At 36.7% G+C, this 17,218-nt stretch overlaps 2 protein-coding genes across 2 annotated transcripts in view; one reads left to right on the top strand and one right to left on the bottom strand.

Annotated features, from left to right (window-relative positions):
• Positions 1–17,218, bottom strand: part of CENPP (centromere protein P) — a 237,788-nt gene that overhangs the window by 134,298 nt on the left and 86,272 nt on the right. The gene's annotated exons all lie outside the window — the stretch shown is intronic.
• OMD (osteomodulin) lies at positions 1,559–11,458 on the top strand. Its single transcript, XM_081065625.1, has 3 exons — positions 1,559–1,857; positions 7,095–8,047; positions 8,609–11,458. Exons 2-3 carry the CDS (start codon positions 7,108–7,110, stop codon positions 8,941–8,943), a joined length of 1,275 nt encoding a protein of 424 aa, XP_080921751.1. The 5' UTR covers positions 1,559–1,857; positions 7,095–7,107; the 3' UTR covers positions 8,944–11,458.

The following is a 17,218-nucleotide window of genomic DNA, read 5'->3' as shown; positions in this document are numbered from 1 at the left end:
TTATGATCATAATTAAGCAGGTCTCAATCAGGCCTTTCCGAGCCAGCAACATGTTATTTAGCCTTGAAATACTGTATCTACTTCAATCAAATTATAATCGTAGAATATCATTTACACTTTTCACCAATTCAACTGACTTGTCTCCTCAATTGCTTCAATTATAAACACCTAGCTGAAACAGTGAACTATCACAATCACACCTTCTACTTTCCCTCTAAGGCCTGACTCGTGCCCCCCCATTCCACCTTCCCTCCCAAACCTACACCTCCTGGACACCGTCAACCTCACATAAATTTCGTAGACGCCTTTGATTCTGTATGCTCGAGCTGTCTCTTGATATTCTTTCCACATTTGTGAGGAACATGAACAACATAATCACTACCATAAGTTCAAATCGCAGAGTTAAAAGAGGAATTATATAAAAACTAAGTGTTGACTTTAAATTAATCTTCCAAAAGAACTAAGAGGGAATGTAAAATAATTTTTGGAAAAAGTACACAGACTTGCTCTCTTTTCCTTAGGGTGGAAGACTGAGGTTGAAGAACAAAGACTAATAGAAAACATATGGAAAAGATCAGTAATAAGATGAACTCTTATTCCAAACACAGTCTGCCACGTTTTACATACCAGTGTCTCAAATAATAGAGGAGACTTTTTTAATATTGCCAAAACATCACTTGAAACACTGTACAGTTTTTAAAAATCTGAAGTATAACAAAATAAATCTTGTGAGTTCTTTGTAGAAACCTAATAGAAAACATTATTTTGAAGAAACGAAAACGAATTCCAGGATTCATTTTACCTTATTAGTTTACATAAGCTTGAAAGAATCTCCCAAAGAATGAACTCAAAGTTCACTGCTGAGAGATACAAGTTAACGCTGTTTAAGGTTGAAAACATTAGTATAAAAAGATAGCATTTCAACAGTTAATTGCTGCTCTTCAGGAGAGACAGTTCAGTGAAATCAGGAAATTTTCTACATCTGCAAAATAAAGCCAATAGTAGTTGGTCAGCAGAAGTTCCTACTTCCATTTTAGTCAATACTATAAAATTATTTTTTTATTCCTAAAAACAGACAAATCTGAAATATACCTTCTGAAGGCAAGACACTGAATTCTATAACCAAGAGTTGAATTTTTATTTCAAAGGTGATCAGAAGCCATTCTTGTGGGTGTATTTGCGAGGAAAGGTGAGAAAGGGGATAGCTGATAGAAAAGGAGGTATAATTCTCTGCACGGAGAAGTTATACATTTAACCTGTGTCTCCAGTGACAATCTATTTCACTTTAAAAAATAAACTAGATGTGAAATGCTATGTTTCTAATCCTAGGTCCTTGTCTTAATGAAGGGAAGCACTGGTGTGAACACAGGGTATCAGACAACCAGTCTCAAGACGATTCCACGTTCCACCTTAAATTGCTGAGAAACGTTACAGTGGACCTTAATTTAAGGAATTCTTTGGCATGAAAATGAAAATAAAAACAGTAATCAGTACACGCTGTTTCATTTAGTTCTGTTTGCCTTTCATATTAGAGGAAATTCTTGCCACACCTCAAACCAAAATTCAGGGGAAAAGAAAGAAGTAAGCCACATAAATCTGACCGAGAACACAAGAATCTTAATTTGAATCCACAAAGTTTTGGATAATGAAAAGAATACATAATTTTAATTCATCCCAAGTGTTTTCCAGGCAGATTATATTTGCTTAAATTGCTTCAGTTATTCAAGAGACAGCCCTGTTTGGACATACAGTTACTGTGGATTTTTAAGAGACTTGGTTAAAGAATTTAGGAATTTCTGATTCACTTACAGGATTTGCAAATTTATCAACCTCTGAAAACTAAAGCAAACTCAACAGGTATGATGATAAAATAATTTTTCAATTTTTAAAGAAAGTATTCCTACTGTTAAAAATTAAAAAGTATATTTGATGTGTTTAACATTAAAATAGATTGTAGGCATCATAAAAGCACAATTTTTGGAAGCAATATCTGGTAAAAGCCACATTAAAACTTTGATTAGCCAAAATATTCAGGGAAAGAAGTATTATAATGAATTTAATTTTCTAACTTAAGATCCACCCAATAAATAATCTTTGTATACTTGTATATATTTTTGTTCTTATTGTTATTGTTTTGAATGAATGATTCTCAGGTTAATGGAATAATTTTCTATCTCTTTCTCTCTCTCAACTTCAAATGACAAAAAAATTGACAAATGATTTTAGGCCATACATCTGAGCAGTGCTAGAGGTGCTAGAGATTCTGGTGGTAGGGAAGATGGATATTTGTACAAATTTCACTAGAAATTTTTTCAAAAATTTTCCATTAACCAAATTCTTTATATTAGAATGGTTTTGTTTTCATTTGACTGTTTCTCAAAGGGAAGACATGAACACTGTCTCTAGTACTGAAGGATCTAGTTTCTTGGGTTTCGGTTAATTAAGATTTAAATGTATTATGGCTAAAAATAATTTTAAGACTTTCATATTTTTAATAGCAAAAGAGTCTTTCTTCCTTAGGCAAAACTGCTTTGGAAAAAATTCTGAACCATATATTAATATTTGGTTTCTTATATTCTAGTTTCTGTGGCATACCAATAAAACAATTAAGTCTTTAAATTAATATAATGCTATGAGGCTTTCCAATTACTTTAAACTTTGAAGAACAAACTTCTATCTTATTTTAATTAATAATTTTAATTAAAACTTTCTGGATAAAAAGTATGAGTGCTTTTTTTCCAAGTAAGAGAAATATTATGACATAGACACTTTTATAGGTGTAATACGAAAAATTCACATTAATGGATATTTTTTTAAAACTGGTAACCTGTATTTTACTTTAACTTTCTTTTTGACATTTGTTATTTTTAAACTACACATTGCAATAGGAAAGTGAAGAATACAGTATATAGTGATGGAGAAATATTCAACAGAAAAAAGAACAACCATATTCTCTGTGACTGTTCATTTAAAGAAATCACCGTGGCAAAATAAATGCCTAGAAATAATCAACATTAATAGTGATAAGTATCATTAACAAGATGGAATCTGTAACTTATTAATTCAAATTTTTTAGCATTTTACTAGATTCCGTCAAAAATTAGAGGTCAGGAAATGAGATAATTGACAATGAGTTATACTATTTTGCTGTAGTTAACCTGTAGGCAACAAGGCATAAATTGTAAAACATGAAAAGTCAGAAGTAATAAAAATATGCTTAGCAAATGGCTGGGAAGAGATTAGTTGAATGAACATTTGGATGAAAAGAAATGAGATCATTGTAAGGGGAAAATCTCAGGAGTGAAATGGAAGAGTAAGGGGAATGGAAAATAACGGACATAGAGATGGAGTCCAGACCAGAAAGCTGCGCAAACAAAAGTCACAGGGAGTGGGGCCAGGGGGAAGTACAGGGCCACCCTCTCGAGGGATGAGGACAATGATGAATCCCTTTATTTCCAGAGTGGCCCCTTCCTGAGGTCTTGATCCCAAGTCACAGGTATGCAATAAGGTGCAGGCTCAAAAGTATCATCCAGGTCTCCTTTTTTGCCAATAATTTCTCGTAATTATTGAACAACAGTCACCACTTTAATTCTCAAATGTAAGGTTTCATTAATTAATGATTGCTAATATTCCTAACACAAGGATAAAGTTCAGAGTTCTAATGGGCAACGCTCTTTTCAAAGTTCCCCTGTGTACCAGAGAGCTTGCGAGACCCCCCCCCCATGGCCTGACCCTTCGCAGCCACGAGTCTGCTTTTGCTTCTACTTCCACCTTCTGGGAGGCGGCAAACTCACAGAGCCCAGCTCCATGGTGCAGTGAGACTGACATGAGTGTGATAAGTACTTCAAAAAGTTAATATGCTACTATAATGAAGTAATGCTACAAATGTAATACATAAGTTATTATCAACTAGTGAGTAAATAGGCCATCCTATACCTAGGCCTGCTAACCTCATGATGTCTGGGCCAAAGGATGCCCATAACGACTTCCCTGCCCCCACAGGCAGGATTAAGCCATGGACTCCCAAAGGCCTGGTGTCTCTGCTATAAACCATATTTCCCTCTGCCTGAGAAAATGGTTCGCTGTGTTGTGTCTCTTGTCTGCTAAACTATATGCTCATTACAGAAGGAACCATGCCTTCTTCTGTGTTCCCCACCAAGCAGTGCCTTACAGCTAGAAATAATTCAAGACGATGATTAACTAAGTGACCCAAGCAAACTAAGTAACTACTAAGAGCCGTAAGGTGCTTTCCTAACCAGGCTCACACAGCACCTAGTACAGGTCTCTAACTACAGCCGGTGATAGCCCTCCCAGTCAGGTCCACTGGGAGCTTCCCAGTCCCCATGTGGCTCTGCCAGAACTGAACACGACCCTTTGGAATAAGGCTTCACCTCCCAGGACTCTGCTAGTTCACGAACACTGCGGCATGGAGATCATAGCTCAGCTGTACTAATGAGTGAAATCAGGTGTTCATTCCCAGAGTGCATCTCAGGTCAGAATTCAGGCCCTCCAGATTCTGGTCCGGAAGGTTTGTAGTGGTTTTATTTGGCTCTTTCAATTGGTAACCACCAGTTCCCAAACACCCCTCCCTTTGTTGCTTATATATTTTTGCTCATCTCTTCTATCCGGAAATCTTCTTCTCTCTCTATGAGCAGCCCCCTAATATTCTTTCAAAGTCTGTTCAAATGCCACATCTTCCTTGAATCCCACATATAAGAACAATGGATGAAGTCTATTTAGATTTGCAATAGAAAATTATGAGTTTCAAAATCACAGATTATTTAAAAAGATCAAACCATTGCTATTTTGGCATTTTTGTAGGTAGCGATAAGACTAACTATAAGAAAATGTATTAGAACTATACGATTGTTTGACCCTATTTCCTTGGTAAAAATAGGAAGTAAGGTCATCATCACCAAAACCAATGGGGAAGGAGGTTTTAGAGGCTTGTCTAAAAGAAGGGGAAAGAATGCACTACACAGATGTTGCCGGCAGCACTTGAACGGTCAGGAATTTAAGTGAGACCAGTTGTCATGATCCTGGTTTTCTCTTGTCATATTCAGTTTCCTGACTCAGGCCAAGAATAGATGGAGAAGCGACATAATGAGAGCTGGGGTTTACCAGAAGCATACGAGGATGGAAAGGGCCAGAAATTTTCGGGCCGGTGACAACAAAGTGACAACAGCAATGCACTACAGGTCTAGTGTGCTAAGAAAGAACTGTAGGATCACTATCGTGTAGGTGCCACTGAAGTGGAAGCATTACTGGAAGTGATAAAAATAGGAGAGAGCGGTCAGAAGGGTTGCAGCACTAGTAATGACAAGGCTCACGGCGTGGGGTCACAGGAAGGACTGGGGAGGAAGACTGCAGGAAACATGAAGGAAAAAAGATCACGGACTTCTGACTCTCCTTGAATAACTACTTCAAATCCCAAATACACACAATATTTACATTCTACCAAGTTTTAGTTTCTGACAAGAAAAGAAACAAGAAACTGAGATGTTTAGAAAGACAACAGTCTTTCTAAAATTAGGTTCTATCAGAGAAAATGACTGAAGTAACTATTTCCTCAATTATCCCAATGATGGAAAATAGCTAGTACCACGCTAGGTAAACAGGAGATAAGTCATTTCATTACATACAGCGACGTATTAGGACGTCAATTCTTTCATGAAACTCTGGCTGAGAAGGACAGAGAAAAATGGCCTCAGAATAAAATATGGTGTTTCCCCAAAAATAAGACCGGGTCTTATATTAATTTTTGCTCCAAAAGACGCATTAGGGCTTATGTTCAGGAGATGTCCTCCTGAAAAATCATGCTAGGGCTTATTTTCCGGTTAGGTCTTATTTTCAGGGAAACAAGGTAGGTAGGTTTCCTGTGTGTGTGTGTGTGTGTGTGTGTGTGTGTGTGTGTGTGTGTGTGTGTTTAACCTTTTCCTAAATAATATACTTATTCCATTTGGATCACTTTCCAATTTGCGAAGCACATTTATGTGCCTATCTCATATGACCCCAACAACTACCAGGTGAGATAAACAGGCAAGCAATTATATCTCATTTCATTGATGAGGCAAGAGGCAGATATGTTAAGTGACTTGACCATCCTGTGACAGGACTGAAATGAAGGTTTTCAGCCTCCACCATTCACTACAACCTCAAGTTTCAGCATAAGCCTTGACTGTCTGTGTTTCTCGAGCTGAGTGCTCCCTCCTTTAATCTACGCGGACACACCTTTCTACTCACCACATTACATGTCTCTCCAGATCCTCCAAGGGGTCAAACTCCTGGGAGACAGAACAGATTGTTTTTTAATACCTGTATACGTAGAATGTAAGTCAAAAATATTAGTAGAAAGAAGGAAGCTAGGAAGGTAATACGCAAAATGTATAGAATAACCTATGAGATATTCTAACAGTAGAATGTAAATATTGTGTGTATTTTGGGATTTGAAGTCGTTGTTCAAGTAGACTCAGAGACAAAAATAACTGGATTTCGGAAAATGTTTCATGGGGAAAATCTGAAGTCACGGTTAGACTTGGACAGAAAACACAAAGAGGAAACACAGCTTTTTCTCAAGGAAAACATGATAGCTCTCACATAAAAGGAAGTGTTTCATGTTTTCCCAAAGGACAGAAAAGAACATCAGCAGACAGAAGTTGCAGTGGGAAAATTTTGGTTAACATTAAGGAAGAATCTCCTAGACAAAAGCTCTGCAGCTAAAGCACAGGGTCTCCCCTCTCATCAGTGGTGACCATCACTGAGGGAACAGTCAGTGACAACACCCAGCATCGAGAGCGGAGGGATCATGCTGTGGTTGCAAATCTGTAGTCTCGTAAGCAAGACAACAGATTATCTTAAAAGATTATTTTGTCTGGTTCAATGCAATACATGACTTTAAGAAAGGAAAAAACTCCTTACTGGTACTTAAACATCAATGTTGACTTGAGCATTGCCCATTCATTCTGGACATTCTTTTGTAATTTCAGTACAGATATAGATATTATGTGCTTTATGTAACTGTCAATTTATACAAGAATTATTCTAAGCTTCACTCACTTTTCGAACAATGTTATTTCCTTTTCTCCTTGCAATAGGACAAAAAAGAATATGGGCTTTTTAGGTCCAGTATGTGTCCTTCTCTTATTTCTTGGAGTCAAGGTATATTGCCAATATGAAAGTTATCAATGGGATGAAGATTATGACCAAGAATCAGATGATGTCTACCAACCAGAATTCCAGTATCATCAAAATGTAGACTACAGAGTACCTTTTCATCAGCATACTTTAGGCTGTGCCAGTGAATGCTTCTGCCCACCCAACTTTCCATCATCAATGTACTGTGATAATCGCAAACTCCAGACTATTCCAAATATTCCGTCACACATTCAGCAAGTCTATCTTCAGTTCAATGAAATTGAGGCTGTGACTGCAGATTCATTCGTGAATGCAACTCATCTTAAAGAAATCAATCTCAACCACAACAAAATTAAATCTCCAAAGATTGATCATGGCGTGTTTGCTAAGTTGTCAAATCTACTACAACTTCACCTACAGCATAACAGTTTAGAAGAATTTCCGTTTCCTCTTCCGAGGTCTTTGGAAAGACTTCTTCTTGGTTACAATGAGATCTCCAGACTGCAGACAAATGCCGTGGATGGGCTAGTAAACTTGACCATGCTCGATCTCTGTTATAACCATCTTGAAGCTTCCACATTACAAGACAAAAACCTTGCCAAAATGGAAAAATTAATGCAGCTCAACCTGTGTAATAACAGATTAGAATCAATGCCTCCTGGGTTGCCTTCTTCACTTATGTATCTGTCTTTAGAAAACAATTCAATTTCTTCTATACCAGAAAATTACTTCAGTGCACTTCCAAAACTTCATGCTCTGAGAATGTCATACAACAAACTACAAGATATTCCATATAATATTTTTAATCTTTCCAACCTTATAGAGCTCAATGTTGGACACAACAAACTGAAGCAAGCATTCTATATTCCAAGAAATTTAGAACACCTATACCTAGAAAATAATGAAATTGAAAGTATGTAAAATTTCATTATATTTTAAAGACAGAAAGAATAGTATTTTGACCTTTTAAAGAACAAATCTTTATAAAGCTATGCTTCACACATTGCAGAAAACGGTTGCTTTAAAGTTAGCTAGGAAAATGGCAGAAATTGGCCCAAGAGAAAGGTGTACTATAAAATGTATAGTCTTTTCTATTAAATTTTATCACCTTGAACATTGAGAAATAGTACTGTGGATTATATGAAGAAATATAGTATTTGGAGTAGTGGGGCTACAGGTGATTTTCATTATTTATTTTTGAGATTGTTTCTACTCTGAATTTATTACTTAAATAATTTATTACTTAAATAATTATTAAATATCCAATGAAGTCATCATTTATTTTGATAATACAAAATTCATTTAGTTTCATTTTCTTCATTTTAATATTTGATTATTGTAAAAATAATTAAACCTAATTCCACTTATAAGTATTCTGATTAATAAAATTATATTCATAAAACATTTTAATAAAATCCAACATAGGATTATGAATGTAATATAGCAGGATTAATTTTTAATTTGTATTTTTCAGATATCAATGTTACAGTGATGTGTCCATCTGTTGACCCACTATTTTACCACCATTTAACATACATTCGTGTGGACCAAAATAAGCTAAAAGAGCCAATAAGCTCATATATTTTCCTCTGCTTCCCTCATATACATAGTATTTATTATGGTGAACAAAGAAGCACTAATGGTCAAACAATACAACTGAAGACCCAAGTTCTAAGGAGATTTCACGATGATGCTGATAGTGAAGATGATGATGATGATGATGGTCATGAAGGCCCAGAACAAGAAGAAACAGAAGAAAACATGGACCCTCACTACTATGGAAGTCAAGAATGGCAAGAAACTATATAGATACACATGTATGACCTGACAAAATCTTATCGCCCACAGTAATATATCCAGAATTATGTATTAGTGTAAGATCAAGTTCTTGAATTTCAGTTGTTGGTAACATCTTCATCATTACATAGAATTAGAACTTACTCAAAATGATACAAGTCTTTAAGAATATAAATTAGAATGACAAGCGGGAATCAAACACTAAACTTTAAACAATTTTATCGTGTTGAGAAAAACAGCGAGTAGGCCATTTCTAGTAATAGTAATTTTTCTAAGAATGATGAAAGAAATAGTGTTAGAAGCTGAGAACTGTAAGCCATTTGCTTTGAATTATTATGAGGATAGTGTTTAAATGCCTGGAGGTTACATTAATGTAACAGGCAGACATTCATTTAAGGAATAGATTTATTTCTTTGACCTGATCTCCAAAAAAGCTCTCACACTTGTGTTTGAGATCTCATCCCCATGACCCTACCACTTAGAGCACAGGATATTTTTGATTTTCAAAAGAGGCCATCCTACTAAGTATCCAAGGCATGGAATTCATAAAATCAATGAGTCTTGTTTTTCTCTCAGAGCACCAAAGCAACAAAATTTTAAACCCTGTGTTTGGACAACTAAAAAGCACCAAATTATTTCATCAAAATCTGTATTTAGCACATTTCAGCAACTGTCCAAAACAATCTTTACTGTGCTTCATTATAACTGGGATAAATGTTTTTATAGTAAATTCACTAGAAAAAGGTTTCTTTGTTTCAGTTACATAAAGATTTCCTAATAAATGACTGCTTTGTTCACAAAGTTAATGTTGGCACAAGAAAGTATATCAACATTATTAAACACTTCTATTTTTCTAGCACAATTAATTAGAAACATCTATGTGTATCAGCCAATGTTTATTTACATAGAGTTAAAGTTGAATAGAGTTCCTTTAAAATTTGAATAGACCAGCTTTGATATCTTGTTTAAAATCTTAAAGATCACATACCATTTAATCTATCACTTTGAAGTATTTAAGTACGCCTTGTAAGGAAGGTGGTCTGGTTGCTTAATGAACTTTCTTGATTTACCAGAAATGTTTCTTGACTAACATTTCATACAATTCCTCAGATAAAGAATAAACACAAATATGGGGCTGTCTATACAGAGAAGCCAAAGAACAAACAATAATTTGGACGATACACAAAGACCAGTCAAGTAAAACAATATTTTGAAGCAGTTTTCAAATGGCGAGTCTTTATTTTTCTGGAGATGACAGTTTAAAATGAAGCCTCTAATGCTCTTTATATCTTTGAGTAGGTTATTAGCATTTGCAGAAACAGAACCCCCACCTGACCCCAGGGACAAGCTCAACAATCCAGAATGAACACAGGCAACTCTCCATTCATTCATTTAATTAACATTCATCAAGTCATTTGGTATGTAGGGCCCAGCAATGAGAGGTCTAGCAATGGAATACCCATGTATACCTGGCACATCGTAAGATGTAGGGCTGAGCATAAAGGTCAGAGCAAAATGCTGGCGATGTGGGTAATATCTACTTTCGACAGAGGTGAAAAATTTTAAGGACCACTTTTATTGAATTTCTTAAAAATAGGGCTATAAATTTGAACATTTATTATGAGCTAATATGTAGAAAACATTGTGGGTGTTTTAGGAGATAAGACAAGACTACTTCTTACCAAGAATGGTTTAAGTTAATGAAAGACATCACAGAAAGCAAATTAAAACCACAATGAGATACCCCTTCACACTCACAGGAAGCTCTAAGCAAACAGACAACCAATCACACTTGCTAGCAAGGAGGTGGGAAAGTGGAACCCTCCGATGTCAGATGCTGTGGCTGCTTTACAAAGCAGTCTGGCAGTTCTTCACAAAATTACCGTAACTACTATGAAATAGCAATTCCACTCTTAGGTTTATAACCAAGAGAACTGAACACATATGTTCACACAAAACATGTACACAAATGTTCATGGCAGCCTTACCCATTAACAGCCAGAAAGCACACAAATGTACATCAGCTGATAAATTTATAAACAAAATGTGGTCTATCCACACAATGGAATATTACTCGGCCAAAAGAAGGAATGAAGTAAGGACACCTGTTGCAACATGGATGAACCATGAAAACATTATACTAGTGAAAAGCCAGTCATAGGAGACCACATGTTGTATCAATCTTTTTAAAGGAAATGTCCAGAACAGCCAAATCTACAGAGATAGAGAGATTATTGGCTGCCTGGGGCTAGGTGGCAGCGGAATAGAGGGAAAGTGGAGAGTGACTGATAATGGGTAGAGGGATTCTTTTTGGGGTGAAAAAAATATTCTGAAATTGATTGTGGTGATGGCTGTACAAGTCTGAAAATACTAAAAACTATTGAATTGTATACTTTAAAAGCGTAAATTGTATGAGATGTGAATTATCTCAAAGCTGTTATTTAAAAAATGTAACAAAGAAAATAAGATAAAACAACTCATTCTAACATGAGGAAAAAAATAAAATGCTAAAGTGGCAGTAACTATGAAAAGCCATGTGAACACAGATATTCTAACTTGGCTGGGCTGTGGTGAAGTAGTTGAAGGCTTCAAGGAAGATGTGTGAGGAGGAGCTGAGTGGCAAGAGTGGAGAAAACATATTCCCAGGGCGAGATTAATACAGAGATGTGGTAATTACTTATTTCACCTCTTGCACAGTTAAAAAAAAACAAAACCCTACAATTTTCAGAATTTTGGGGCTTCTATCTCCTAAACTGATAAAATACATTTTAATCCTCAAAGAACAGCCTTAATGAAGAATAAAACAGTACAATTTAACAATTCAGAAGAAGGAATTTGAAATCAGATGTGCCTAAGTAGAAGAAGCCTGACTTCATACTTCTAACTAAGCTAGGTGACTCTGAGTAAGTTACTTAACTGCTGGAAGGCCCCCTTTCCACATTTCTACGAAAGGTGGTTCGTATAGTTAGAGGGATAAAAAGAAAGTGTCCATAGCACAGCATGTAACAAAGCCCATGCCAGTCACAGTCATCCAACAAGCAGGAACCATTATTTCAGCATGTCCAGTCCAGCCACCTGCTAGACCTACGAGGTATGATCAAAACATACAGTGAGCGCTGCTGCCGAGTGCCTTCCAATGGAAAGGCAGGGATCTTCAATATGCGTGGAACCTACCCTGCTTCCCTGAAAATAAGACCTAGCCAGACAATCAGCTCTAATGCATCGTTTGGAGCAAAAATAATATACGACCCGGTCTTATATTATATAAGATCCAGTATTATATCATTATATTATATTATGTTATGTTATGTTATATATTATGTTATATTGTGTTATGTTATGTTGTTATGTTATATTATTATTATTATATCCAGTCTTATAGTAAAATAAGACGGTCTTATATTAATTTTTGCTCCAAAAGACGCATTAGAGCTGATTGTCCAGCTAGGTCTTATTTTCAGGGAAACACGGTAGTAACAGTGTGTGACAAGTTTCAACTTGTTCGGTGCAGTCAGTCGGGTGTGAGCTAAGATTGAGAGAAGGTGTGTTTTAAAGTGTGCCATAAATCATCCTCCATCATGACAACACTCCGAATCACACATCACTTCTGGTACAGCAATTTCTGTCAAATAAAAACATTACAGTGTGTCCTCATTCCACCTTATTCACTGGATCTGGCACCGTGTGACTTCTGGCTCTTCCCCAAAGTCAAAACGATTCAGGACATCGAGGCAGCACGACAGCACAACTAAAGACACTCACAAAAGAGGACTTCCAGAATTGCTTCAGAAAGTGGCAAGAATGATGGACTAAGTGTATTCAAAGCAAGGGGGGTATTTTGAGGGGATTAATGGCAATGAGTCTTTTACTGTGATTTTTTTTTAATTTAAACATTCACCATATTGTGATCACACCTCGCATGTGCTCCCCAAATATCAGCTGTGTTCTGCACACTTCAGTGTTGTCTCAGGGCCCCTAGAACAGAGTCAGCAACCTTTTGGTTCCTTCCAAGACTATAATCATAGAAAAGATTAGTGAACGAGAGAGACTTTATTAAAAGTTTCACTAGGGAGAGAGAGGAGGGTGCTTAAATCATACATGCACAACAAACATATTACAAGTCACTATCTGATAGTTCAGCTTTCCACTACACCTCTGGATGGCCTGCCATGGAGGAGAGCAGGGTTTCCTCCAATCCCTGCCAAGGCACTCTGGCCAGCGTGTGCTCAGACTCCTGTACAGGAGGAAAACAAGATCAGCTCTGCTCTGCTCCCTCCCTCCAAAGGTGCATATATGCAAACACAGCGCAAACGGCCTCCAGCAGCAGGACCAATAAGAGAGATTAACAAACATTTTTGTTACTTAAAAACGCCTTAAGGAACTCATACCTACCCCAAGTATTTCCCATTAAAAACAAATAACCCCAAAACAAATAACCCCTAGGAGAAAGTGCAGCAACATCAATAAGCACATCAAGATTACAGATTAAAACCAGTTGATTTGATATTTATAACAGGAAAGAAAAAGATGAAAATTCATCTACTTTCTCATTACACTTCAAAGCAATCGTTATATTAATTACTAGGCTGAACTGTGCTTGTGACCACTAACAAACAAATCCAAATCATCCCATGAACGAAAGCGTAATAAACAAACATAAAAGCATAACATATTTATTTAGCTTTTAGAAAGGACATAAAAATAAAGGATATTTCATAAATTTGCTCACAATATTACTAGTTGAGAATGTTTAGCTGGTGTTTAAATATTCCCTGAAACATTTTGACTTTATTCCTCAAGCTGGGACCACTGAACTCAAATGCATATGTATGCATATCATATAACACACTTAACCAACTCCACGGGAACAAAATAGAAGAAACAAACCTTGTCTCTTCTGTACACTTTTACCATTGCAGAGAATTCGTATGACCCCAAGGACGGCTAGAACTAAAATCCTGGTTTCCTGATTTCAAATCCATTTTTTTCTAAATCTTGGAAATAAAGTTTAACAGCAGCTAGAAACAAAATTAAATCATAGCAGCTAAAATACCCAAAGTTTCTTTAAATATAACTATGCCTAGCATAGTTGTATGCTCTCACTGGCCTCACTGGTCTCTCACTGGCCACAGCACAAAGCCCAAACACCTTGATAAGATATAAGACTCTGTGACCTGTCTCTAGCCCAGTCTGACATGCCCCACCCCTCTCCCTCTTTTCTCCCTCCCTCCAAGCTCCATTACAAAATCATGGACATGTCTGCCATTACATTACATATTTAGGTTGTGAACTCACTATATGGAGATTTATGTATTACTCAGAAAAATTAAACTCACAAATATGATATATTTTTAACATGAACCCTTCTTCACATTGAATCATAATTCCCCTCCCTTTAAATCTCACCCTTTAGTCTGGGAAGTACTAGGTTCTCCTCTTTATCTCATTTGACCAAATGACTGGACTTCAGGATATAACAAGATTTGACAATGAGAGTCAAATCACAGATTTTCCATAAAATCCTAGAATATTGAGTTTTAAAGCATCTATAAATATCTGGCAACTCAGTGACTCTCAGTGGGTGTGACTTTGCCCTCCAGGGGACATTGGCAATGTCTTGAGACAATGTGGTTGTCACAGCAGGGACAGGGACAAGGGCGTGGAGGAGTGTTACTGGCATCTAGTGGGCAGAGGGCAGGGATGCGGCTAAATGTCCTCCAATGAACAGGACAGTCCCCACAGCAAAGAATAATCCGGTCCAAAATTTCAATAGTGCTGAGGTTGAGAAACTCTACAGGAACTCGAGTCTAGTCCAAAAGATAAAGAAAATAAACCACAAAGAAGTTAACTCAGCCAGAGCAGGGGAAGGTTAACGACAAAAGAAAACTAATGCCTAGGTGTTCTGACTCCTAAATTATACGACTTCCTATAAAATTAGAGGATGAAGTAGAGGAAAGACTCTTCCGGATTGTGGTTTTTTTGAAACTTAATCCACTTGGTAATTATGTGTTCTCTATCAGTAGAACTAAGCCTCCTCCAAAACAATACTCTTCCTAGGAAACCCTTGTTTCCAACGTTCAATTCCATTCAATACATGTTTGGTTGCCTGGTAGGGTGGGATTAGTCACACCCGATAGTCTTAGGGTTGGGTTGACCATGCCAGAAAGAGAAGGATCATGTGACTTAGGATGGGGACTTTGGGTCATTCAGCATCAGTCAACCTGGATGCTGAGCGCAACCACAAGGACACTCACCAGTGATGCCTGTGTAAGAACACCCCAGTGAAAACTCTGAACAGCGAGGTCACGCTGTCCCGCATCAATGCCGGGAGGGTAACACATCCTGAGAACAATGATGCTCTGCACTCTGGAACACTCCCAGCTTCTGCCCAATGCATCCCTTCTTCTGGCTGACATTTAGGTGCATCCTTCTCATGTAATAAACCATAACTATAATGGTGCTTTCGGTAAGTTCCATAAGTCCTTCTAGCAAACTATCAAATGTGAGAGTGGTTTTGAGGACTGTGCCCTCAAACTTTAAAGTGTGGCTAACCCTGGGCAAGAAAATGGTTTGTGTTCCAGTGCAGTTCTGAGTATCTCTAGAATCTGGCCTTGTGTAGTCTCTCCCCTGCAGTGTGGGTGTAACTCTGACTTGCTGCTCACCAACAGACATAGCAAAGGTGATGGCATACATGTGATTATGTGTGCATGACTGCTACAAAGACTGTAATGCCCATCTTGCTGGAAGACTAGCTCCGTTTCTGGATGCGAAGAAACAAACTGCCATCTTAGGAGCTGCCTGTTGCATTCAAAAATGCAACATTAGTGGGATATTTGTAAAATGAAAATAGGATGTCACTCACTGGCTAAGAACAAATCTCTCAGTGGTCTCTCACTGGCCACAGCACAAAGCCCAAACACCTTGATAAGATATGAGACTCTGTGACCTGTCTCTAGCCCAGTCTGACATGCCCCACCCCTCTCCCTCTTTTATCCCTCCCTCCAAGCTCCAGCCATATACAACTTATTACAAATTTCTCAGTGATTTACTGTCCCCAGCCTATGTGATGCTCCCCTTCCTAGAACACCTCACCCTCTACCCTCAGCCCCACTCCTCACCCATTTTTTCTCTACGTAAGTCAGCTTGGCGCAGACTCCGTGGCCTCCCCGTGTCCCACGCTCTGTGAGCAGGTCCCACAGCGCGTGCTGTTCTGTTTGCTGCCCTTCCTGCTGACTCACAGACAAGTTCCTTGTCTGAGCTTATTTTGCCTGTCGTTCTGGCAGACAACTGGTTGGTGCTCAATAAACTTTTACTAAATGAATGAATGTTAATAAAACTGTATTATTAACTGGTCCTAACTTTTCAAGGAAAGATATTACAATCCACAAGTAATTTTTTGTAGTACAAAGTATCAAACTGTGTATACTATCAGCAAATCTATGAATCTCTAAGATCCTCTGAATATGACATTTAATATCTATCCAGTTTACTTCTCCACATCCTGTTAAACCTTCCACACAAGGCAAAAATAAATCAGTAACTGCTGTTTCATTATTAGATATTTTCAAAAACTTTAAAAGTTTTATTGTATCCTTAAAACCATAAAATTGACGATTTATATCAACCAAAATCAGAAAATGTCACAATTAAATTTAAAATAACAAACCTTCAAATAAAAACATGAGTATTTAAGTCTTAGGTTATCTAAGCTTTATGTGAAAGGAACTAAAGCCAATTTTGAATAGAAAAGAGAATAAATAAGTATTCTTTCATTTTCTTTTTAAAAAATATTTATCCATATCCATATTTATTGAATATTTAGCTGAGAGGAGAAAGAAATGTTTGCTAAAAGCATGAAAGAATGATAAAAATAAAAGTGAATCTTTAAAGATCATCATATAGTTATCTAAAATACCACTTAAACTTTTAAAAATTAAATATTTATAGTTTTCTTCATTTAGCAAACAAAAATACATTTTATTATCAAACCCAAATTATAAATCAAATTTATTTTTTAAAAGATGATTTTGACACGGGTTATTTTATGTGTAACTAAAATAAAGGAGAGGGCACCCCAAATGACTAAACTATAAAATAATTTGTGCTAAAACTAATTTTTACGTTGAAAATTTCTTAGGTATATACTAACTCGTGCTAGAACAATGTTTTACTTCTCATAAAATTAAGATCATAAACTCTTCTTTGGTTTGGTGTTTTATTTCATTCAAAAAGCAGATGTTTCATCTCCTGGAAAAGCAATGAAATGAAGGCATGATTTTATAACTAT

Source organism: Rhinolophus hipposideros, assembly GCF_964194185.1.
Source record: "Rhinolophus hipposideros genome assembly, chromosome: 11".
NCBI lineage: Eukaryota > Metazoa > Chordata > Mammalia > Chiroptera > Rhinolophidae > Rhinolophus > Rhinolophus hipposideros.
The sequence above is the reverse complement of the archived record's forward strand: the minus strand, read 5'-3'. Positions and strand labels throughout refer to the sequence as shown.